The sequence below is a fragment of the Anoplophora glabripennis genome, unplaced genomic scaffold (genome assembly GCF_000390285.2).
Source record: "Anoplophora glabripennis isolate ALB-LARVAE unplaced genomic scaffold, Agla_2.0 scaffold607, whole genome shotgun sequence".
Taxonomy (NCBI): domain Eukaryota; kingdom Metazoa; phylum Arthropoda; class Insecta; order Coleoptera; family Cerambycidae; genus Anoplophora; species Anoplophora glabripennis.
This window is the reverse complement of record NW_019416722.1, coordinates 202,447-227,047: the sequence shown is the minus strand read 5'-3', so window position 1 is coordinate 227,047 and position 24,601 is coordinate 202,447. Positions and strand designations below refer to the sequence as shown.

The window sequence follows — 24,601 nt, the reverse complement described above, 5'->3', positions numbered from 1 at the left end:
CTGCCACAAGGGGATTGTATTTGTATGAATAACTTGAAAATGGTGAACCTTAGGGAAAAAATTCAAGTCACCAATTTTACATATTTAGTGCATTAGAATATAAATCCGTTACAATAACTTGTAAAAAATACAGTGGCGTAGGTTTTTCTTATAAAAAGGGGGTGACCCCTATCCAGGTGTACACCACTGGTTAAACCTTTGGAGCTCATATTTTAGGGAATGCAATGCCTACTATCGTACATTATTTGAACCAAATTTTATTGAGATCGGTTAACAGATTCCTGAAATAAACAAAAAAATATATTTTTTAACAACTTCAACACCCTGTATCTCTAAAACGATTCCGTTCCAGACCTATGTTTATAACGCAAACTCCTATTATTTTAAAGAGATCTATCTGTCCTTAAAGATTCCTGCATAGAATTCGGACCACCCTGTATACCTACTGGTTAATGTTTGGTAGTGACAGTTGGTCAAATATTTCAGTTTGTTCATAAATTCCAGAAACGTTTGTATACAAAAATCAATAAAATGTTACTTATGTAGTAAGTGAAGATTGAAGTTACGGGTAGAAGATTCAGATTTCATTGAGAAATTTTTTTTATAATATGCTTTTTGTTTTCTTTTGCATAGGTGCAATTATACAGGCCGACAAAATGTGGCTGAATCTCCAAACAAGCAACCAGACTATACTTTCCCAAAGGTCTTTGGTGCGCCTTAAAAGATATTCCAAACGAATTTTCCGAAAAGCATGTGATTTTTTTACTATGTTTCTGGTCATGTTACACACCAAGAGGTAATTTTTCTCCACAAAACTTATGAAAGCACTACTTTTCCTTGAAATCCATTTTGAATCGCTCGAACGACTCTTTTCCTGTCCTAGAAATCTTCGTATTCATTCATCAGATGAAGTAGCAAAAGAGAGAGGAATCAAATTTCTAACACCTAAATTCCAATTGGTTCTTCAAATTGCCAGGGTCGCTGATTACAAATCTGAAGTCAGAATTACTTATTTCAAAATGATATATTTTTTTCTGTACCTGCCATATTAGATCGGCCATTTTGAATTCTGCAACTCCGACTCCAGGTTCATAATCAGCGACATCGAAAACCTGAACAGCCAATGGAAATTTAAGTGTTTATTGTTAAGTAATTCTGCTCTTACTTTGGGTCTGTACCTGATGTTACACAATTTCCGAATATCGAATACAACAAATAATCAATTTTAACAAGCAATTTCTCGGAGATATGCGAACAATTCAAAATTAATTTTGAAAAGAAGGGAAAGGGTAATACGTTCAGATGCAATAATAGTCTAGTCATTATAGACATGGAACAGCCTGTTTCGGGAAAAAATACTATTAGAAGTTTTTCTGCGGAATATTGTTCGGAAATGTGTTATAAATAACATATCAAAAAATCAACTCGAGACTAGTTGGGAAACTTTATTATAACAATGGTCAACATAGCGAAAAGAGGTTTATACAAAAAAGGTAGGTATTAAATAAACCTTTAAAATGAGACAAGTTCGATTAAATTTGGATTTGTTTATGCGCAAGAGCTCAAAAATGGTCGAAAATGGCCGTTTTTTTCAATTGCTAATAATTAGTGCAATTATCGTCGTAGACACTTGTAATTCAGGATTTTTGAGGCTTTTTTCACCCTTAATATGTGATAAAAATTTCAGCCCGAAAACTTCATTGGTTTGGCGTTGGCGGAATTTGTTATCTAAGAAGATGCTATTTTCAATTCAATTTTCCCAAGCTCACAGGCGTTGTAGAGTTTCGATCATTAGTTGTTTTTGTACCTAAATAGTTGTATTGACATATGCATTTATTGAGAATTTAGTTTTTCAAATTTAATTTGTTTAAAAATGACTGAAAAAATGTTAATATTTATTAAATTGTTAAGATAGGTAATTATTATAAAATAAAATAGTAACCTCTACACTTTAGTTTTCTTCGAATTAAAAAAAAAAAATCGTTGTTGTAAGTTGATTAGAAGCTGAGATCTTTTTTTTATTATTTAATCGCAGTGACCTTAATTATTAATATTAAGAGCCGAAATTTGGAAAGAGTATATTATTGTATAGTAAATATATTGTATAGTAAATATATCTCTCTTAATGTATTGTATATTAAGAGAGATATATTTTCATGTCCTACATTAACATTAAGGTGAATTCAACTATTTAATTGCGAAAAAGAAGATAGCGGCGATACGTTCTATCACTTGGTCTAGCGAACGAGTGGGGAGAGCGAGGCGGAGCATGCGCGCTTAACAATTTAATAAATAACGAGCGTTCAAATAAAAACGTGGTCGAAGTTGGCTCTGACACATTGGACATAGGGAGTAGCTTATAGCGACCAACTTAACCTCATTTCTCAACGAGCTGTATAGCAGCTGTCAGTTTCAATAACGTTAATGACTATATAACTTTATTTTAAAGAATAATCGTGATAACAATAACAAACAATTAAAGGAGCTGCGGAAAGTGTCCCCCTCCTTGTTATAACAATAAATTAAAGCAGCTGCTGAAAGTGTCCCCCTCCTTGTTCCAAGCACTTTTCACACCTGTTCCTCAAAGAATTAAAGACATTTTCTAAGATGCTCGGGGTATTGTTAATTTCACGAATCTTGTCTATAAGTCGAGCCTGCAGATGGTTTAAATCAGGAATAGGCAGTTCAAAAATAGTGTTTTTAAGGTAAGGCCACAAAAAGAAATCACACGGCGTAATATCACATGACCTCGGTGGAAATTCATGTTCAGCATTGAGACTTATTAGTCGATTTTGGAAAACTTCCCTCAACATATTCATCGTCTCGCCTGCCGTATGTGCCCTTGCGCCATCTTGTTGAAAGTAAAAGTTTGTAATTTCGTTTTCTTCCAGCTGGTTAACAAAAGGAGCGATAATTTCTTCTCTATACCTTTGCGCAGTAAGAGTACCATTAAAAAAAATAGGTCCATAAATCCTCCTTCGATTGAGAGCACACCAAACTCCAATTTTTTGAGCGTGTAGAGGGCCCTCGACAAAAAAGTTATCTGGTTTTTCAGAAGACCACATTCTCATATTCTGTGAGTTTACGTAACCACTTAAATGAAACCAGGCTTCATCAGAAAAAAAGGTGATATTATGAAGTTCACCGTAGTTGTTTAAAAACCATTCACAAAATACAGCCCGTCGCGGAAAATCAACTTCATGAAGTTCTTGCTGACAAGTTAAACGATAGGAGAACAAACGCAAATCTTTTTTTAACACTGTGTGGCAGGTACCGACTGATACTCCCACCATTTGTGATAAAACACGTACAGAAGTTCTTGGCGCATTTTCCATTATTTGTTGGACATTTTCTTTTAATTCTTCAGTCCGCTTTTTAGGTCGGCCGCTTCCTTCTTTTCTTGTTACACTGCCCGTTTCACGAAAAACATTAACACAACGCTGAACTGCACTTTGAAAAATTTTGTACTCAACAACGCCGGGAAATTGATTTTGAAATTCTATGAAACATTCCTCAATAGAATACTTCCATATTCCATCAATCTTGCGTCCATTTCTAAAGTAGGACTCTATGATAAACACTTTTTGTTCTTGAGAAAACACCATTTTAAACGCTTTTTAAAACGAAAATATTCAAATTGATAGCGGCGATATAGCGCTTTGACAGATGACGTTTAAGTTCATTTGCTATACGCTACGCCCTACGTCCAAATTTTCAGAACCAACTTGACCACGTTTTTATTTGAACGCTCGTTATTAAAATTTTTTCAAAGTCATTTTTAAACAAATTAAATTTGAAAAATTAAATTGTCAGTAAATGCATATGTCAATACAACTATTTAGGTACAAAAACAACCAATGATTGAAACCCTACAACGCCTGTGAGCTTGGGAAAAATGAATTGAAAATAGCATCTTCTTAGATAATAAATTCCGTCAACGCCAAGCTAATGAAGCTTTTGTGCTGAAATTTTTACCACTGGGTACCACCAGGGTGCAAAAAGCCTCAAACATCCTGAATTACAAGTGTCTGCGATGAAAATTGCATTAATTATTAGCAATTGAAAAAAGCGGACATTTTCGACCATTTTTGGGCTCTTGCGCATAAACAAATTATCGGAATTTAATCGGACTTGTCTTATTTTACAGATTCATTTAATACCTACCTTTTTTGTATTAACCTTTTTTCTCTATGAATAACAGTTTTTTTACGCGAGTCAAAAAACCACTTTTCCATAATTTTGACCATTGTTTTAACAAAGTTTCCTAACTAGTCTCGAATTGATTTTTTGATATTTTGTTTATAACACGTTTCGGAACAATATTCCGCAGAGAAACTTCTAATAGTATTTTTTTCCCGAAAAAAAGCTATAATGACTGGCCTATAACGAATTATATGGGAAATCACCCCGTGATATAACATAACCTCAAATATGGCGGAAATAGATTCGGATTTAGCCTGTCAAACACCTTCTTTTTGGTTTAAAATTTTGTCATTCTGTATATTAATGCTGTTTATTAAAAAATATATTAAAAATAGATGAAAATCACAAGTGTTACCGGCGTTTCCAAATTCAAATTCAATCAATCGCCTTTTATTTAAAATATTTTTTTTTGCAAAATGTTGGTCAACGTGAAAAATTTGACGCCATGCAAATTTTGATATATAGGGCGTTAGAAGTTTGACTGCCTTTATTTTAATAGACGACAGAATACATTAAAATAAACATGACCTTATATGACATACTTGATGTACAAAAGTTCGATTAATTAAGGAATAGTGACATAACTGCGTGCATAGAATACCATAAAATACAATGTTTATCACTTTTTCTTCTAAAAAATAATTAGCGTTAGAATAAGTTTAAAATACGATAAAATTCATATCGAGCAATGTGACAACGGCGCGGCGGTTAACACCAGATAATAAGCAGTCCAACAACCAGCAATACGCAATTGAGTTGGTATCTGGAATTTGACCGTGACGGAGTGTTTTTTGCGTACCAGTATTTCCTTTTCATGAGGTGTTTCTCCTTGATTTTTAAAATGTTTACCATACGCGATAATTTTCTAGCGAGTGCACGGAAATTAGATTCGAAGGTGTCGTGCGTGCATCGAAAATGATAATTTGAGTAACAGCTATTGAAAATATAACGGTAATTCAATCGTCTTCGCCTATTTCCCAAGAAATTTCTATCGACCTGTACACAGCTTTCTTCTGAAAGTTGACAATTTGAGATATACTAAAATTAAACATGTTACAAGAGACGTCTTTGCAAGGTTTTTCAATGCCACTGGAATAAAGTGGTCGTTGCTGAAATTTTATTAGCAAAATGTTACAATCCCTTAGAAAACGATTTTTTAGCACATTTTCATCTCGGATACTAAACGAAATTACGAAATTAAATTATGTGTAGGAGTGTTCACATTAAATCAGCGTTGCATCAATTCTAAAGGGAGCTGAACATAAAACATAATCATAATCATTGTCAATGATGTAATTTAAAATTGGAACTGACAAACAAGTTAGTTCCGCTTTATCGCTTATGAAATGTAATTATTAATTATTCTGAAGAAGGAGATTGCCCTGCAATTTGGCACTGTAAATATTTCAGAGAAATTTAATTTAAACGGTTTTATAAATGGCCAAATTAATCATCTGGCAATTTAATATACAGAGTGATTCACAAATGGTGACCAATAATGGAACCTCGTATTCTTTGGTGAATTTTAAGGGGAGTCTTTCCTATAAAGTTTTTATCTAGGACGCTTCGCTAAAAACATACAGTGTGTTACACTTCAAAAAATAGTTTTAATTTTTTTTTAATAATTTAAAAACTAGTAAATTAAATAATTTGAAACATGTATTTATGTAAACATTGTCCAAAATCTGAGTAGACTAGGCGGTATCTGTTTTGGTTTGGGTGAATCGTATATCCACGGAGATTTTTGACTTTTTGGCTTTCAAATGTCACTAGAAATGAAAATTTTTCTATGCGCATAAAAAAAACGTGGGCTTAACTTTTGACGGCACGATATGTTAAAAAAATTCGAAAGATGTATTATTTTTTCCAATTTAATTTTGTATCTTTTCAAGAGTTGATTTTAGCCGAAAATGGAAGAGGAAAATAAAGTTTGTATTTGTAATTAAATTTTTTACAAAATATGACTAGTTAGTTACAAATCGAAGAAATCATAATTATTACTGTAAAAATCGAAAAAATCGCTAAAATTGGGGTTAAAAAACATTACTTCTTAGGAAATTTTTTTGTGGTCTTTAAATTGGGTATAGGACCTTCATACCTGGCTCAAGAAAACTTCATGTTGTGTAGAATCATCACACCAAATTTCATCAAAATCGGTTCGATAGACTTTGCATAATAATTTTGCAATTCAGATTTTGAAAAAAATTTGCAATTTTCAAAATTTTGCACAGCAAAGACCAAGACCCTTAGATACTTGAAAATTTAATAGCATATAGAACGGCTCTCAAGCTTTCAAACGCATTTTAAAAAAATTCGAATTCGTCAATTAGGAGAGCTCTCGCGCTTGTTTAAACATTGGTCGAATTTTTGTACTTTAAACAATTAGAATAACTTTGCGAATATTCAATCAAATTAAATTTTTTAAAGCAGGTTTTAAAAGTTATTGGACAGACGCTTCTTTAAAAAAAAACAGATCGATTGGTCAATTAGTTACGTAGTTATAGCCGATCAAAGTTAACCGTCATTTACACTCAATGTACTGGGACATCCGGGCTAATTTTTCGAAAATTACCTTTGGTATTCCGAGTGTATTTACCAGGTCTAAGTTTGCAATACTTTTCTTCATTGGCTACCTACTTTAAAACGTGTTTAAAGTTATTTATGCTAGCGAGAAATTCAAGAAAATCGTAGGGCTAATGGTGGTTGTCAAGAAATCAATGACGAAATCGATTCGATCGAAGAAGAAGTAGAAGCAGAAGTAGAGTACGCGAGTGAGGTGTTAGATAACTCGGAAATTAATAATTATTTTGAGTTTGAAAATGAAGAAGTTGATAAATATAATATCGAAGAAAAAAACGAAATCTCATGTAAAAAAAGTTTGACTAAATTCTTAATAGGTATATATTTTTATTCATATAAATAAATATAATACACATTCATAAATTTAAACAAAAATTTGTGTACATTTTTTAAATTTTGATTTATTAATGCAATTAAGTATGAATAAAATATTATTGATTTTTTATAATTAATTTATTAATTTAATGATCATTTCTTTTGTGATTAAAGTATAATTCAAATATTATTTATTGTTTAAAATACAAGCAATTGAGAAATTAACTCATTACATTACTAATTTTCGACATATTTTGAAAATAATTGTTGTTTAAACAATTTTAGAATATTTAAATAATTTGTTTTTGATCTTTGATAAATAGTATACAGGTCTATACACTTACCTCTGATACAGTAAAGTTGATAATTAAAGGAAGTTTAAAGATAAATAATTATCGGACTGTTGAAAGACCAATAATTATTAACGATAGGCATTTGAAAATACGCTAATAGTTTTTTCAAATCGCGAGATATCGATTTAAAAAAAATCATCAAAATCGGACCTCTAGAAGCTGAGATATTAAAAAATTTTAAGTGATCGCGGTTTTGAACTCACCGATTTAATTTCGAGCAGGCCGAAGCGGCCGCGCTCTCTGTTTGCTTCACCACTACCAACCGTACGATTTTCTTGAATTTTTCGCTAGCATAAAGAACTTTAAACACGTTTTAAAGTAAGTTGCCAGTGAAGAAAAGTATTGCAAACTTAGATCTGGTAAGTACTAGGAATACCAAAGGTATTTTTCGAAAAATTAGCCCGGATGTCCCAGTACATTTAGTGTAAATGACGGTTTTCTGTTTTTTTTTTTAAAGAAGCGTCTTTCCAAGAACTTTTAAAACCTATTTTAAAAAAATTTTGAACTTTTTGAAACAGATACCGTCTGGACTAGAGGGCTTTTACTAAAATCTACATGCTGCAGTGGCGTAGTTACAGGGTATCGGTGGTATATTTCTGTAAATAAAATAGTACGCTACTGCTTTACGGTAACAACCATGGTATTTTCGGATTCGTCTTTCAATTTTCTTCTCTTTTGTTTTTTAAAAAAAGTAAAACTTAAAAACGAACTGAGATAACATTTCGATATTCGAATATAATGCTTTTTAAAATTACATAGTGGGTTGCCATAGCAACTTTGACAATCTGAGCAGTTAGAAGAAATAATAAATAATGCTTTTCATCAGACTCAAGCAACAATAAATTTCGAACAAATTACATTTTCGTTACTAAAAAGACGTCAGTCTTTTGTTCGTAGAAATTTTTGAGCACTTACTCAAATAAAGTCATTAAAATGATGAGTAATGTTATTAATTTCTTTATTCGGTTAAATAACCGAATGATTAGTGCTTGTCTTGTCATTTAAGTAAAAGTGTTTTCAGTTGGTTTTTTAAGTTTTACTCGAAAATCAGTCTTTTTCCGAAAAACATAAGACAGTAGTAATTTATAGAAAATTGAAAGACGAATCCGAAAATATCATGGTTGTTACCGTAAAGCAGTGACGTACGATTTTATTTAGAAGAATATGCCACCGATACCCTGTATCTCCGCCACTGGAGCATGTAAATTTTAGGAAAAGCCCTCAGATTTTGCACAATGTTTACATAAATAGATATGCCCAATTTCAGATTATTTCATTAACTAGTTTTTAAATTATTTAAAAAAATTAAAAATATTATTTGAAGTTTACACCCTGTATCTTTTTAACGAAGCGTCCTAGATAAAAACTTTATAGGAAAGGCTCCTATTAGAATTCACCAAAGAATACGAGGTTTCACTTTTGGTCACTATTTGTGAATCATCCTGTATTTAGGTAGAAACTGTTGCAATTTAAAGAATCAAAAAATTTCTCTAACTGAAGAAATAAATATTTTCATTTGTTTCGTTTCCATAAAATTTCCCGAAAACTAATTTTTAAAGGAAATTCACATTATTCATCCTCAAATTACGTAATTTTGTGCTTATTTGAACAACCTTGTATCTTTTAAGATACTCGAAATACCCCTGGACTAGCTCGAAAAACGGACACACGGTATTTAAACACAATTTTCATCAGAAGAATTGGAGAGAAATGCAGGATTAGTAGGCATAAAAGTTTTAGGTGCTTGTTTAATGGAAGGTAGTATTTTGGGCGCCGTGGCTCAGAGAGAGGGCTCATTTAATATTGATAGCGTCACCTGACATAGGTTCAAAGTGATTGATGTAGACGTGTCCTTCCGCATAATTATTAAGATTGAGGGTTTGACCTGAGCACAGACAAATTACATCGCCCAAAATTCCACGATATGGCGACATTGCATATCTTGTTATCGAAGGGTGTTTAATATTAATTAAGAAATACAACAGGGATCTCCCAGGTAAGTCGACTGTGTAAAGGGTTGTTGCGTTGTCCAAATAATTGCTTAGGATCACGGGGGTGCTCTAACGTGATCATGTCTGGATATTTAAGAGAATTACAGCTTGCGTCGAAATACAGGGCGATTCGGGAGGAATAATGAATATTTTGTGGTATTGTGGTATTATACCAGGTCCGCCATTAGTGTGTGGACGGAGGATAGCTCCTAAGCCTGAAAAGATATCAAAATGAAATTTAGTCCAGTGGCGTGCATCTATAGCGAGCGCATTTTAAAATTATTTTCATTTCTTTGTACTAATCATATACAGAGTGTTGAGACAAACTTGCATTTTTTAAAAAGAACACCCTGTATATTTTTGCAAGCCTTATCAAAATGCAGCAAAATAATATAGGGTTTATGGGTGTTTCGATGGGCCGTTTTTCTAGTAGAGGCTCATAAATCCGAAAACAGACTCCGATGCAGCCATTTGTAAACACTCAGTATGATGTAGTTTTAACAATCATTGATAGTCTTGAAGTTTCTTAGAAACCACAGAAGTATTGTCATTATTCTTTAGTTATACAGAGTGATCGAAGTTTGCAAATTTAAAAATTACTAAAAATTTTTAAATGGAATGGCCTATTTTTATTAACTAATATGAAAAGCATATAGAATTACCTTTCCAACAATACCATATTATGTGGGGTTACTTCTGATAGTTTTCATGTAAATGAAAAATAATGAATATTTTAAATTAAATATTCTTTTATTTTTAACTTTTCGGGCGCTCAATAAATATCTGCTGAGCTAGAGAAAGGAAAGGAAAACAATTGTCTTGAAGTTTACTAAATGTTTCACAATAATAGTTAGTTTACATTTTTGTTATTCCGTAGGATAAGTCTGCTGCGTGTACACGTGGTGTGCATCAGCTGTGTAACATTAGGTTAAGCGCTGTTGTCACGTTGTGATGAAACTCCCCAATATTAATACTTGCTGTATTTTGAAAACTGTTAATCTTACGCCCCTGTAATATACAACTTTTTTGTTCATTTATGATTCCTCTATCTCATGCTGAAGTAATGGCAGTCAAACTTCTTACACCCTGTATAAAAGTATGTTATGGGAAAGTTGAAAATAAAAAGGGTGAAAATGGAATAGTAACAATCATCCATTAAAATAACTCCTTACGTAAGATATGGGATTTGTACATCATATACAGGGTGTTTTAAAACATGTGTCGGAAAATGAATTGTTATCTCGAAACCGGTGCGTTTGCGGACCCATATTAATGAGAACTTTTTTCTTAGAATGAGCCAAGGAATTACACCCTACATTTTCCGACACATGTTTTGAAACACCCTGTATATTATTATCGAAATGCCATAAGTATAAAACACTTACAAATAAATATTTCTAAAGAAGATATACGTGATACAAAAACATTTCAGAAACTACCGTAAAACTATTGAAAATACTGGATATATCGGCACTTACTTACGACCCTTAATGTGATCTGGGGATCAGACAGTCGAATGTCGTAGAGTAGAGGCAAAACTTCATCTATAATTTGGGCTTTATCCAATCTATCCAAAGTCCTTTCAACACACGAAAGCACATTCGACACAAGTTTTAAATCCCCCTGGTTCTTTTCATATATCACTTTTGTTTTCGGCAGTATCATTCTTCTTATTGCTGTTTCGTCTAGATACTCGGACACGTTCGTCACGGCTACCAGCGCTGCACTCTGGACAGAAAAAAATGTGTTACCGACAAATAAAAAGGGAAAGAGAAACTTTTATTGCTATATGTATAAATAATTTGGATGAATATCAATATTGAATTCTAGCACTTGTACAGGGATTTTTACATATTTTTTTATCTTTTTCGACCTTCTACCTGGAAAAAATGGTGAAGACTAAAATCTTGGGAAATTTTCCTTCTCCCTGCTATAGAAATATATAAACAAAACTTGTTTTAACAAATAAACAACAAATATTTTCACTTATAATCTCCCTAGTGCTTGAATAATTTCCGGGACATTTTTCCGAATGAACGCATTTTTTGAAAATTTCTAGAAAAATGCGTGATTGGGGAAAAATTTCCGGACATTAATTCAAGGACGTGGGGGAGTCGGTAAGAAAATTTTACAACCAAAATTTATTTTAAAAATTTGACATGTTTCATTTTGAAACTTATTTCGCCAAAATAAAGTTGGCTTGACAGGTAGACATTGTTTTGTGGTGCATGACATAATTTTAATGGTTCTTAATAAAACATAAAAAACAACACGTTCCTTTCACTTTAGTAATTTTTGAATTCAAATATTTACCTTTGCAATACAATTCACTTAGTATTACCAAAATAGAAGGAAAGTAAATTTTTGTAGAAAAGCGATGTCTATGGCAGTTTATCAAAGATTCTTATTAAAACATAAAAAACATATTCCTTTCACTTTAGTAATAAAAAAGGCATTTAATTTTTAAATTTAAATATTTATCTTTGCAACACAATTCACTTAGTATTACTAAAATAGAAGGAAAATAAGTTTTTGTAGAAAAGTGTCGTCTATGGCAGTTTATCAATGATTCTTATTAAAACATAACAAAACACATTCCTTGCGATTGCACTTTAGTAATAAAAAAGCCATTTAATTTTTAAATTCAAATATTTATCTTTGCAGTACAATTCACTTAGTATTACTAAAATAGAAGGAAAGTAACTTTTTGTAGAAATGCGATGTTTATGACAGTTTATTAATGATCCTTATTAAACATAAAAAATAGCACCTTACATTCAATTTAGTAATAAAAAAGGCATTTAATTTTTGAATTCAGATATTTATATTTGCAGTATAATTCACTTAGTAAGGTATTACTAAAATAGAAGGAAAGTAAGTTTTTGTGGAAAACCGATGTCTATGGCAATATATCAATGATTCTTAAAAAATCATAACTGCAATCAAGTAGGCTTGTGATGTCAAAATCGTCTTCGCTATACGTCACGTTGACAGTCATTTTCTCTAGCTTCTAATTGTTTACAATTAAATCATGGCAGTGAACAACCAAAAAACTTAAAATTTAAAACCTTATAGTATATGTAATTCTTGCACCAAAATAGGGGACATTCTTATGTCTCTTTGATATATACTGATTTTTGAACCATATGATAGCTGCCAAAAAAAAAATTCCACTTATTAATTTTGTTTGCCTAGTTTGGCAGGAGGAAACAAATTTTTGAAAAATTTGAAGGTTGCCATGGGCAACTGTCGAAATTACAGTACCTATGTAATTAGTTTAAAATGACAGGTGTAAAATTTTCTTTGGAATCCTATTTTATAAGGTGCCCAATGTGTTCACCAAATACCTCCTGACAGTAATGAATTCGGTGAACAAAATTTTGTAGTGAATCTAAGAGGGTGTTGGGAGAAATGCAACACTTCGATATTTTGTGGCCTATTTTTGTAGACTACATTTTTATTGTGACTCCAGAAAAAAGTCAAGGGAGGTCATATCTGGAGACCTGAGGTCATATCTGGAGACCTAACTGGCCATTCAATTGCCCCTCTGCGTCCAATTCATTCAGTCCAATAAAAAATTAAAGTTCAATTCAATTCAAATTTCAATTTAGTTCAATTCAATTCAATTAAAAGTTAAAGTTCAAATCAAAGTAACCTGTTTATACCTGTCTACCTGGTTTTATGCAAGGAACAAAAATGTCAACCAAACTTTGGTATATTGTATACATATTTTACTTTCAATTGGTAATAAATTTATCCAAAAACTCAATAACTGCATCCATAAAAAAAAATTTACAACTGCAAGGAAATTGGATGTCGCATGTCGACTAAATCAGATTTTGTTTATAAACCACTAAGCTAAAATGAGGTGGAGCTCCATCTTGATTAAACCAAATATTTTCGTGAAGTATATCGCCGTCTGCAGCGTTGAGGAAAAAAACTGCTACAGCCGGCACCAACTCAAAACGTAGAAAATCTAAATATCTAGCAGCAGGTAGGTTTTCTAAAAAAAAGTAATGACGTAAAAAATCGCCTTCCTATAATTTTCACCCACACATTTAATTTGCCTTTACGCTGACTGTGTAATTCTTGCGCCCAATGAGGATTGTCATTTGACCAATATCTACAACAACTATGGCGATGTACTGAGCCATTTACAGAATGTGGCCTCGTCAGAAGAAATTATGTTGCTTAGGAAGTTTGGATGTTCATCACACCAGAACATTAATTGTTTACAAAAGTGCAACCGGCGGTCTGGGTCATCATCATTTAATTCATGTATTAGCTGGACTTTATATCCATGATACTTTTCTGTACGAAGCAACTTTACAACATATGATTAGTCCACATTATGTTTAGGGCTAGTTGTCTTGTTGAGTGATGGGAATTTTCTTCAATTTCCAGCAATACATTTAACTTGGTTTCTTCAACGATTTGAGGTCGACCTTGTGTCCTATTTCCTACAGACTCAGTCTCTGTAAACTTGGCGACCAATTTACTCACCGTAGATCGTGTAATTGGTGGTATGTCAGCATGTGTTTGATTAAACAGCTCGTATACTTCCGCATGGGTTCGTAGCATATCACCATATCTAACCATCAATAAGTTCTCTATCCTTTCACGTTCAGTTAAATGTGCCATTCCTTCTAAGCTCCAAAAAAATCTGTGATAAATTTGCGAAGTTTATTAAGTTTATAATAACGTACTAATTTGTGAAAATGTTAATCTAAACATACTAAAAACCGAAATAGCCAACAAAAAGAACCCTAATTTTTATTGCTAAACTTACAAACTTTTTTCGTTAATTATTTGCATTTGTTTCGTTTCCAAGTACAATTTAAATAATTTTTTGAAATAAATGTCATTTTCTCGCAATATCCCGCTTGTTATTTGAGATAGATTCATCAAGCCTTACATCACTGTATTCGTAAGAGAAAGCTTTATCCGAATATGAAAAAATATACAGGGTGTTCCATAAGAAAAAACAGATTTATTGGCCGTGCAGCTTTTCTGGGTCACCCTGTATACAAATAAATAATCTTAAAAGATGTCTGTTCCGAGAACAAAATCGACCTGTCTCGGCATTTTTTAAAAAATTTCTCAGTAAAAGTTATGAATTTTGTTTCAAACTTCATCACGCTGTATATTAAATTAATATACAGTATGTCTCACTAAATTGGAACCATATGGAAAACTTTTTTATTATTAATTTCAGGAAAAAGTTATTCTTCATAAAAAGTTCTGCATGTTCTAAAATGTAAAATACAATCATCAGATATTAAATTTTTTCAGTCGTATACGCGGTTTGTTAAAAAATATCAATTTTACTCAAGAGTAAAGTACTTTTATATTTGACAATATCGAAAATTGTTATAAAGAAATGTTTCAGAACTAAAAACTACGATCAAATAGGCAATTACATCCATTTACATTTAAAAAATTATTTTTTCTTTTTTTGTCTACAATATCAATGCAGATTTAACTGTATGTAGTTACATGTAATCTAGGATGCACTGACATGCAAATGATTTGTTGATAGTAAGAAATGTTTGACAATGAGTTTCAAAACGCGTTAGAATTTATAAGATACATAAATATGGTAGCGTTGTTAACTTGTGAAGAGAAAATAGAAATTGTTTTGATTGTGGGAGAAAATTATAAAACACAGATAAACAGTTATTGTTTTTAATAATAGACATCCCAATAAAAATATTAATCATTCAACTGTTACGAAGATAGTAAATAAATTTAAGAGTGCTAGAAGAATTAAAAATAATTTTAAGGGAAAACATTTAGAAACGAAAAGGTTATCATGTGTTTCATAATCACAAGAGATAACTGTTAATTCGAAATAGAAAGATTAGTAAAAATTAACAATTAACAAAAAAAGTTTTTCATATGGTTCCTACTTAGTGAGACTACTGTATTTCAGCATCACAACGATTGTATTTTCTTTTCGCAAATTACACTAGTACCTATTTAAGTCTTAACATTAAATAACTTGTCAACTTTAATTCATCATGGCGTATAAAGAATTATTTGAGACCTACTTTACCTTACATAATATTTGTTTCTATTCCAATTTCCTCATTTAAAAAACTTGTTATTTTTTTAAACCAGTGTAGAGGGATGGCACTGATCAAAGTAAAATACGCTGTGCTAAGTACATTTTTTTAGAGGAAATAAGATTAGGAAAGCTATATTCCAAAACATAGATAAAAAAAATAATTGGGCTCTGCTTATTTCAACCTACCCTGAGAGATAACGAGCTGTTTATATTACATTCGACTCATGAGAAGTCAATCAATACAGAACAGAAGTGAAAAATGGAAAGTGAACAGGAAACAGAGAAGACTGTTGAACTCATCAGCAATCAACGTCAATCTCTTCAGAGCTTTGTATTTCATCGGGAATCTAATTTAACATGTGCCTACTTAGGGATGCTTAGGCTTATTCAAAAATAAATATTCATTAGCTTTTTTACCTTTCCGTATTTTTATTTCTGCGATTCTTCTTATATACTTAATAACGTTTACATTAAAATACAGCCTTGATTTTACATAAGCAGATATATTTATTATATTAAGGTATTTTTCAAGGGTACGATGTTGATTGTTTTATTAAAATAATAGTCATCATGCGCTTTTAAATAAAGAAGGCTAATTTTATATTAAGCCAACAAAAAATAAGAGTCGTCAAGGGGATAATAAATGTTTATAAAATCGAAAATGTTTCGAAGTGAATTTTCATGTTCCCTGTTAGAGTTTGGTGGAAGTACGGTACATCTAATGAAATATTTAAGTTACAGGTGGTTGCCAGTACCGGAAAAACAGCTGAGTGAAAGAGGACTGAAAATAATCAAACAAAGTACACTGTAATAGTGATATATATTGAGATAAATCACAAATTTGAAATTTAAATATAATACAAAATTAACAAATGTCAATGGATGACAGAATTAAAGGTAGATATAAATTCGATATTAGGATGAAAAACGATTATGTAAATAAAAAAATTAATAAACAATAAATCAAGAAATTATCAATCAAAATTTATGTTATTAGAATTTAAGCATTGTAAATAGTAGATAGGAAAATTGAAGTGAAGCGAAAGAAAGGAAGACAACATTATAAGAATATAAAGGAAGGTGTAAGGACCTTGAGGAATAGTGAGGATCAAGGGAAAAACAAAAGAAAGAAGAAAAAAGAAATTAGTGGAAGGAAAAGTAAAAAATTTAGAACGAATTTAGAATTATAATAAATTGGAGAAGAATAGCAATATTAAAAGGAAATACGAAATTATATGCACGTTGTTGTTTAAAGAAGATTTAAAAAGTAGTTTTCTGCAAGATGGATCTAATATGTTCATGGATAGAAGTAGAATCCATATTACAGTTACTAAAGATTTAAAACCCAGGATTATGAAAGAAGGTACATCATTTTATTATACTGCAGTGAGAATTAATCCAATGATAGAGAATTGCAATTGTCATTAAAGACTGACAGATCTGTGAATATTAAAACTAAGATAGACGAAACATTACAGATAGGAAGATTGAAAGTAAAGACTTACCTTTAATAATATTTTGTTAAACCAGAACAAATTGTTTATAAAGAATATAAAGACAATTCATAGACAGATTTGTGAACAAAACTTTATGACAGGAACAGTCAAATAACTGTCAAGTATTAGTTTTTCTTCTATAATAAGGTTATTGGAAATTAGTATTAGAATTATGATATTTTAAATATCTGCAACCAGTTATATAAACAATTTTATATAAAATATATATAATTTTGATAATATAAATAAATAATAATCATTTATATAAGGTTAGTTATATATATATAAAATGAAAACAATTAAGAATATAGTATTGTATTACAATGTAATAATGTTAAAACTGATTTGTTGTTTTAATTTGCTTGTAGGAATACAAGGTATATTGAATTTGTTGAACCATCTTTGAGTTTATAATTTATAATACAGACATAATTTGTGATTTGAGCTTTAATTTTGTTGTTTCTATAATTGTGCTATATTGTTGCTAGAACTGACCCCTGAGATGAGAGTGGTTGAATATAAAAAAATTATCAAAGTATAGTTATCTTATAATAATTTCAATTTAATAATAATAATAACATAAATTAATTCAAAGAAGTAATTTAAATTTAATTTCGATATAAAAAAGAAAATTTTTATTAAATAAATATTAAATATAAATTATGTTGCTTAGTTTGCAATTATTACAATATATCTCACTAGAAACTCAAGTATTTTCAATTTTTTTCTACAAAAGCATTAGAAACGTTAAATAAGATAATATCCACATCTAAAAAGCTACGGGTTTATCAAAATAGTGGAGACTAAAAACGCCACGTCCAGTATTACTGTGAATAAGTTCAAAACGTTATTTTTTTTAATTAGATTCGGTACCATTGCAGTAAAAGTAACCAACATAAGACAACTCACATAAGTTATGTCTTCTAGAAAATAGTTAAATTTTTGTAGATGTTATTTCGACGACATGGTTATACCCTATATTATTACAAATTTTAGGAAATCGTTGGTACACTATCAGGTACGCACAATTTTCACCAATCGCCATCTTCAGTAATGCTATTCGTCTGTACTTTTGTCATTCCCTTTTTTTTATATATAGTTATTAATATCTTCTGGAAAATATGGACCAAATATTTCAATATCTTGGATTGCTCATTCCAAAATAGTACACATGTTACTGTTCCAGATGGTTCATCTGCAACCATATTTGCAGGTGCAAAAATGAATGCAAAACAAAACTGCGATCACATCAAATTTTGCGCAGAGAAAACAATCCCATTGCCATCTACTATATCTAAAATTCTTACACATTTTTTACAGTAAAAAAAATTTGTTAAATTTTTCGTTATTTATGTAAATTTAAAAAGACGACCAGGATAAATAAAAATTATTTATAGTATTATCTATTTAATCCTTGCACATTCTTTATATAATATTACTTTTCCTTGTATTATATTATTATTAGATTTTGATATAACACATTTGGATAAGCTTTCAAACAGTTAAGCTTTAGAAGGAGGAAAATTACTCTACTGATTCAATAAAAATCATTTAACAGATCAATCAAGAACAAATTTCGATCATTATCATTTAACACTCAAGTTACTATTTTTATTGAAACATTTAGTTGATGGTCCGCAATAGTAAACGATAAACTTTTGTGGTCGTAGCAGCTCTATAAAAAGGAAAATAGACTGTTTACGCGTCCTGGGTTGATAGAAATCGATTGTTCTACGTACCCGGAACACTCCATCTACCCCTTAAAATAAATTTTACCTTGTTTTGTTTTCGAATGGATTTCCCATATTTCAACTCTAATCGAGTTTGTTATGGAAAATTACGGTTATTCTGTACGAGGTTTATGTTGTTTAAAATTTATTGGAAAACTAATATCACACGGAACTTATACTTAGTGTTAATTTGAAAAGTTTTCAGCGCAATACGTATTGAGCAATATAACACAGAATTAGATGTGGTAATTGATACGGGGTTATTTTTATAGTTCATAAAAGATTTTGAAAAAAATCGTGCCAGTTGCACAAAGTGTATACATTACGTCTGATATTATGTCGTTTTCAAAAACTATTTATGAAAATTTTTAGATATCTGCCATAATTTCAAATATATTTTGATGTAAGAACGATATACACTATTGTTTTTTAACACTGTGAAGGTATCTTTATATCATGAACTTATTAATATTTGGAAAATTCAAAATAATTTTTCACTCCCCTTTCTCCAATATGGCGTCATACATGACAGCCATATTGGATTTCCAAAATATGCCAATGTGCATTAGAAAGTGTATGACACAAGAAATATTTTGAGAAATCAAATGTCTTTGTACTCTGCTTAAATTTTCGGACAGAGGAAGCGGAGATCCTAAATATCCCCAAAAAAAAAGTTCGACGGTGATAAATCAGATGTTTTGGTGGCCAATTCTGATTACCAAAAAGGGAAGTTACACTACCAAGAAATGACTCATGCAGTAATTTAATTGTTTCTCAAGTTGTATGGCATGTGGCACCATCTTGTTCAATCTACATGTCGTCTACATCTACAGGTCTGGTCATATTTTTATTTCCAATACAAAGTTAGTAAATTATTAAATATTTCACTAGTCTCTGACTCCGCCCCCATATTATTTGTATAACTTTATGCCATCGATATAAGGGAATAAAAAACGCCATAAGAAGTGCGCAAAGACTGCGGTTCTAAGTTTTTCTTGACTATTGGTTCATTGTTTCTGTCTTTCATTAGGAATTTGGGAACAAAGTACCTCTAAGATACGTATATACGGAAGATAGAATACTGGACAATAATTATGTCTGATTTATTGCGATGGCATAAAGAGTACACGGCCTGGAATTGACAGCAGTGTTGCCATACGTACAGTACATACCCTATTTGTACAAGGTTTTGAGACCATACTAAAGCATTCCAACTATATTACAAATTATTTATAAACTTTAGTAAAATCAAAAACGGTATTCTAAAATAAAATGAGTGGTAATTCTTAAGCAATTAATTATTTTCAAATGCTTATTAAATAAAGCTTATATTAATTAATGAGATGTTCAAACAAACCACCTGCTTGAGCTTCACAATACCCTAATCTGTCATAAAATTCTTGACGAACATTTGACAAAATTTCAAGAGTAACTGATCCTCAAATATTTCTAATTTTAAGCCGTAATTCGTCCAAATTTGCGGCTCTTTCGTGTCGATGTTTGTAGAGAAGTTGTGTTAAATGATCACATAAAAAGAAGTCGCAGGGTGTCAGATCTGGAGATCGAGGAGGCCAAGGCCAATATACCTCTTGTGGAAATAAGCCTTTCAGGAAAAGTTTGTTTCAAATAATCTTGAACTGGCTTTGCGTTGTGTGCGGGGCATCCGTCTTGCTGAAACCAAATTTCCTCAAAATTTACATCCATGTTTCGTACAGCTGGTACAACACTATTTTGTAACAAATGTAAATATCTCTCAGCATTTAAGTTACCATCAATAAAAAAGGTACCCACAATATTATCGCCTAAAATACCAGCCCAAACATTTACCTTTTGAGGGTATTGCGTTCTTAATTGTATATTTAAATGCTTGTTTTCCCGGGACCAATATTGGACCACTGAAGGATTATGAGGGCCAAGTAGGGAAAAAGGTGAATCGTCTGTAAATAAAATCTGCCTAGCAAATTCATTATTTTCATCTAATTTTTCTAATGGATTCACAAAACTCCATACGCCTTATTTGATCACCAGGAATAATTTCTTGAGAAGTTTGCATTTTATAGGCTTTGTAACCATTCTTTTTTAAGACGTGACGAACTGTACGACTTGGAATGTCAAATTCTTGGAAATTTGGGAGGAAGAACACGGCTCACTTACTTCCACAAATGACATACATTAACTTCTTATTCTCTCCTTGCTTCAGGAATTTGACGAGGCTCCTGATTGCTACATTTTGTACACCGATTAACACATCTACATTCCTCAAACTTATGAAAAATATTCAAAACAGTTCTAGCAGTGGGAACTGGTTTGTCGGGGTATGAAAATATAAATCGACGAACGACTTCCTCTGCACTTTCTGCACGACAATACCATTTAATAATATACATTTTTTGTTCGACACTGTACACCATTTTTTTTGTAATATTCCGTCTACTTCTTACCAAAGGTTTGAGTGGAATAATAATAAAAATAAAACTAAACAAATAGCAAAGCTCTTTAGGTATTCGGTCGGTTCACAAAAAATGCAACGGGGCAGGTGCGCTCCCACAGTCAACCAATTACGAGAGTCCGAGTCGCAGCCTCGATGATATATGTCATGTCCGACCCCTTCCACCCGAAGTTGATAGGGAAGATGCGTGTAATTGACTTAGTCTAAGCGAAAGAATTACCTGGCCAGACCGGTATATTTTGCAATATAGGCAAAAAAACTGGATATCATGTCGCTATAGCGAGCACCATTGATTGTTTGATTGATTGATCCTCAACGCTGAAGAACATTAAAAGAACTCTCATCGCTCTGCGTGGTGAGTAGGCTTCAATTCTTGACTCAATTGAACTTTGTAAGTGTGAAGATGCAACTCTTTCGTGAGCATACCCTGTAGAGAGCTTCTCAAAATGTCTAATTCTTGACCACGGTGCCGAATTGATGTTCCGAAGTGTCAGCAACACTCTCACGAACTGCTTCGATGTTTTGTACCTATTGAACGAGTTGTTGAAAGACGACCAGAGTCACTCACTAACTGATCCAGTCTGCCTGAATTTTCATTTATCTCTTCACAGTTGATGAAGTTAAATCACTATCCGATCATATTTTGTACGAAAATTGGGAACTGTAGCTGCCATCATTTTTTAAATACTGATCAACAATGAAGACGCATTCAAAATTCAAAACTTGCGTGAATTTTGGGATAGACTATATAAGGTTCACCCCAACGTAAAGTCAATGTAGTCTAAGAATAGAATATATTTTCGTTTATTCAAATCAGGTTGTATATCCCTTAAGATACCACATGAGCATAGGTGTATTCCAGCAGTGCATAAAAATAAATAAAAACAAATAATATAGGAATACGTTGGAAACCTTACCTGTACTTGTATCGTTGTGCTTTCGAACGCATTGTAAAGCATGGGCAAGACCTCGGTTCGAATATCATCCCTTGGGGTTTTTTCCAGTATTATATGCAAATTTTCCAAAAGAGTTACGGTGGCTTGAACAGTTTTCGGAGCGGAAAACACACTCCTGAAAAAATACACGAACATATAAATTATTAACACATGAAAATGCTTTCCTATAATACAGCTTAAAATTCAGGTTACCAATATAGGGCGACTCCTTTTTTAACGTAAAGGGGAAGAAATATTTCACTTTTCAACTGACAATCGGAAAAAATATCCGATTATTTATTTTATTACAAACTTAAAAAGACAGTGATAACGACAACGTCAATGTTACAAATATACAGTTACGCTACTAAAATTGATTTTAAATAACTATAATATACAGGGTGTTCCACCTAAAAGGGATTCTTCTGTAACTCTGCAACTGTAAAATTTGAGGGTCGCTTTCGCTGTACAGCAAAAATAAAATGCTCTCTCAACGGTAAAAATAAAGTATTTTTATTGAAAACTAAGCGTCTGGAAAAAGACGTGTTATCGGTACGAATGTTTGTTAGAGAGTCGGTCCTCGTGGTGTGGAGTCGTTTGCAGAAGTACCTGGTCCTTGGCGCCAATCTGCCGGGGTCGTCTTCCGGGAATCCTGGTAGGTCCGGGCGGCGCCTGCGTCAGGATGGCGCTATTGACGTTGTACTTAAAAATGGGTCACTTGCAACATGTGTACCCATAAATTTATAAAAAAATGGTTTTATTAAAAGTCTGGAATCATGTGGGCCATGAAGAAAATATTTTTAGCTTTACAGGTGTTCCATTTCGCGTGGGCGCTACATAACTTTGCTATTTTAAATGGAATAATGCATTTTTTAATTCCTTGGTTAAAATTAGGTAGAGATTATTAAATGTACATGGTGTTTAAAACTATATATTCAGTTATTTTTGAAACGATTTCTGCTCTCTAAATGAAGCTAGACAGCATCTAAACCCTAATAGTTAGAAACCTGCAGTTTCCGCAGTTCATTTTGGCATAAATTACTCTATCTCGTCATCTGTGAGCAAAACGTGTACCTTATTCAGACTCGAAAATATTGAGACCTACATTTAATAATAATCTTAAGTTGAAAAACTATTTTTTCAAATGGAATAACCCATATTAATTGTCATGGGTAAATGCAAAATTGAATGCCCTCTCGACTGGTATAAGATTGTCCATACTTATCTTTAACAGTTTTCAAGAAAAATCAGGTTCTTTTCTAAAGTCCGAAAAAGTAACTATGTAACAGCATCAACAAGGCCTTGCAAAACTACTGTTCTCTCACATTTTATCAGGCCTGGGACTGACAGTGTCAATATTTACTGGCATGTTTAAAAAGTGGTTTGATAAACAGAAGTACACAACTAACAACAACTAAAACAAAACGCAAACCGAAACAAACTGAAACTCGGAACACAACAAGGAGAAGAATACTTAGACCGGTGATTTACATCAATTGCTCGAAGTGTCCTCCATTTTGATTAATACACAAACGAATTCGGTTTTTAAAAGACTATTCAATATTGGTCAGCATGTCTGGCGTAATTTCTTAAAACGCTACTGTAATGCTCTGCCACATATCTTCCGCGGTAATTGGTGGTGTAACGTAAACTTTGATTTTTATAAATCCCCATAAAAATAAGTCGTAACTTGTCACAGTTGGACACCTTGAAGGCCAACTCATTGTTTCCCCGCGCCCAATCTATCTGTTGGGAAAAGCTTCGTGTAAAAACTGACGAACCGCAGCAGTATTGTTAGGTGGAGCACCATCATGTTGCATCCACATTCTTCGAAGTGTAGCTAAAGGAATGTCGCCTAACAAATCTTCTAGAGTGTTTGTTAAAAAGTTTAAATAAACTACTCCAGTTAGATGCTGGTCAAAAAAGAATGGTCCAATGACATGGGTTCCCAAAATTGCTCTCGACGCGTTCAAAGAACATCGTTGGCTATGAGTTGTCCGGAATTGGTGAGGATTTACTGTGTCATAATCATGGCAATTATGACTATTAACGAAACCATTTTTATGAAAAGTAGCCTCATCGGAGAATATGACCTGTTTAAAAAAAATCATGTCCCCACTGACAAAACTCCGCTGAAAGTCTACTTTTAGTAACTCTTGGTGTAAATGGATGCGACAAGGATGTGCTATGCTGTGCTTTTGTAAAATCCTGTGTATCGACGTTGTACTAATACAATTGCGAGGCCTTCTTGATGCTATTACATAGCTACTTTTTCGGGCTTTAGAAAAGAACCTTCTTTTCCTGGAAAACTGTTAGAGATAAGTTTGGACAACCTTTAGATGCTATCCAGCCTCATTTGGAGGACTGAAATCGTGATCTTATTAAAAAACAACTGATTATCTCGAAAACGGTAACTTTTAAACACGATGTATATTTAATAAACTCTACCTAATATTAACCAAGGAATTCAAAAACGTAATAA

The 24,601-nt window shown here is 32.1% G+C and overlaps 1 protein-coding gene across 1 annotated transcript in view; it reads right to left on the bottom strand.

Moving 5' to 3' along the window:
* LOC108914740 (SCY1-like protein 2) overlaps nt 1-24,601 on the bottom strand; it is a 260,423-nt gene that overhangs the window by 37,884 nt on the left and 197,938 nt on the right. The window contains exons 9-10 of the mRNA XM_023455315.1: nt 22,102-22,255; nt 10,921-11,170 (exon numbers count right to left, since the gene is read on the bottom strand). Of these exons, the coding sequence (XP_023311083.1) occupies nt 10,921-11,170; nt 22,102-22,255 (404 nt within the window). The remainder of the gene's footprint in view (nt 1-10,920; nt 11,171-22,101; nt 22,256-24,601) is intronic.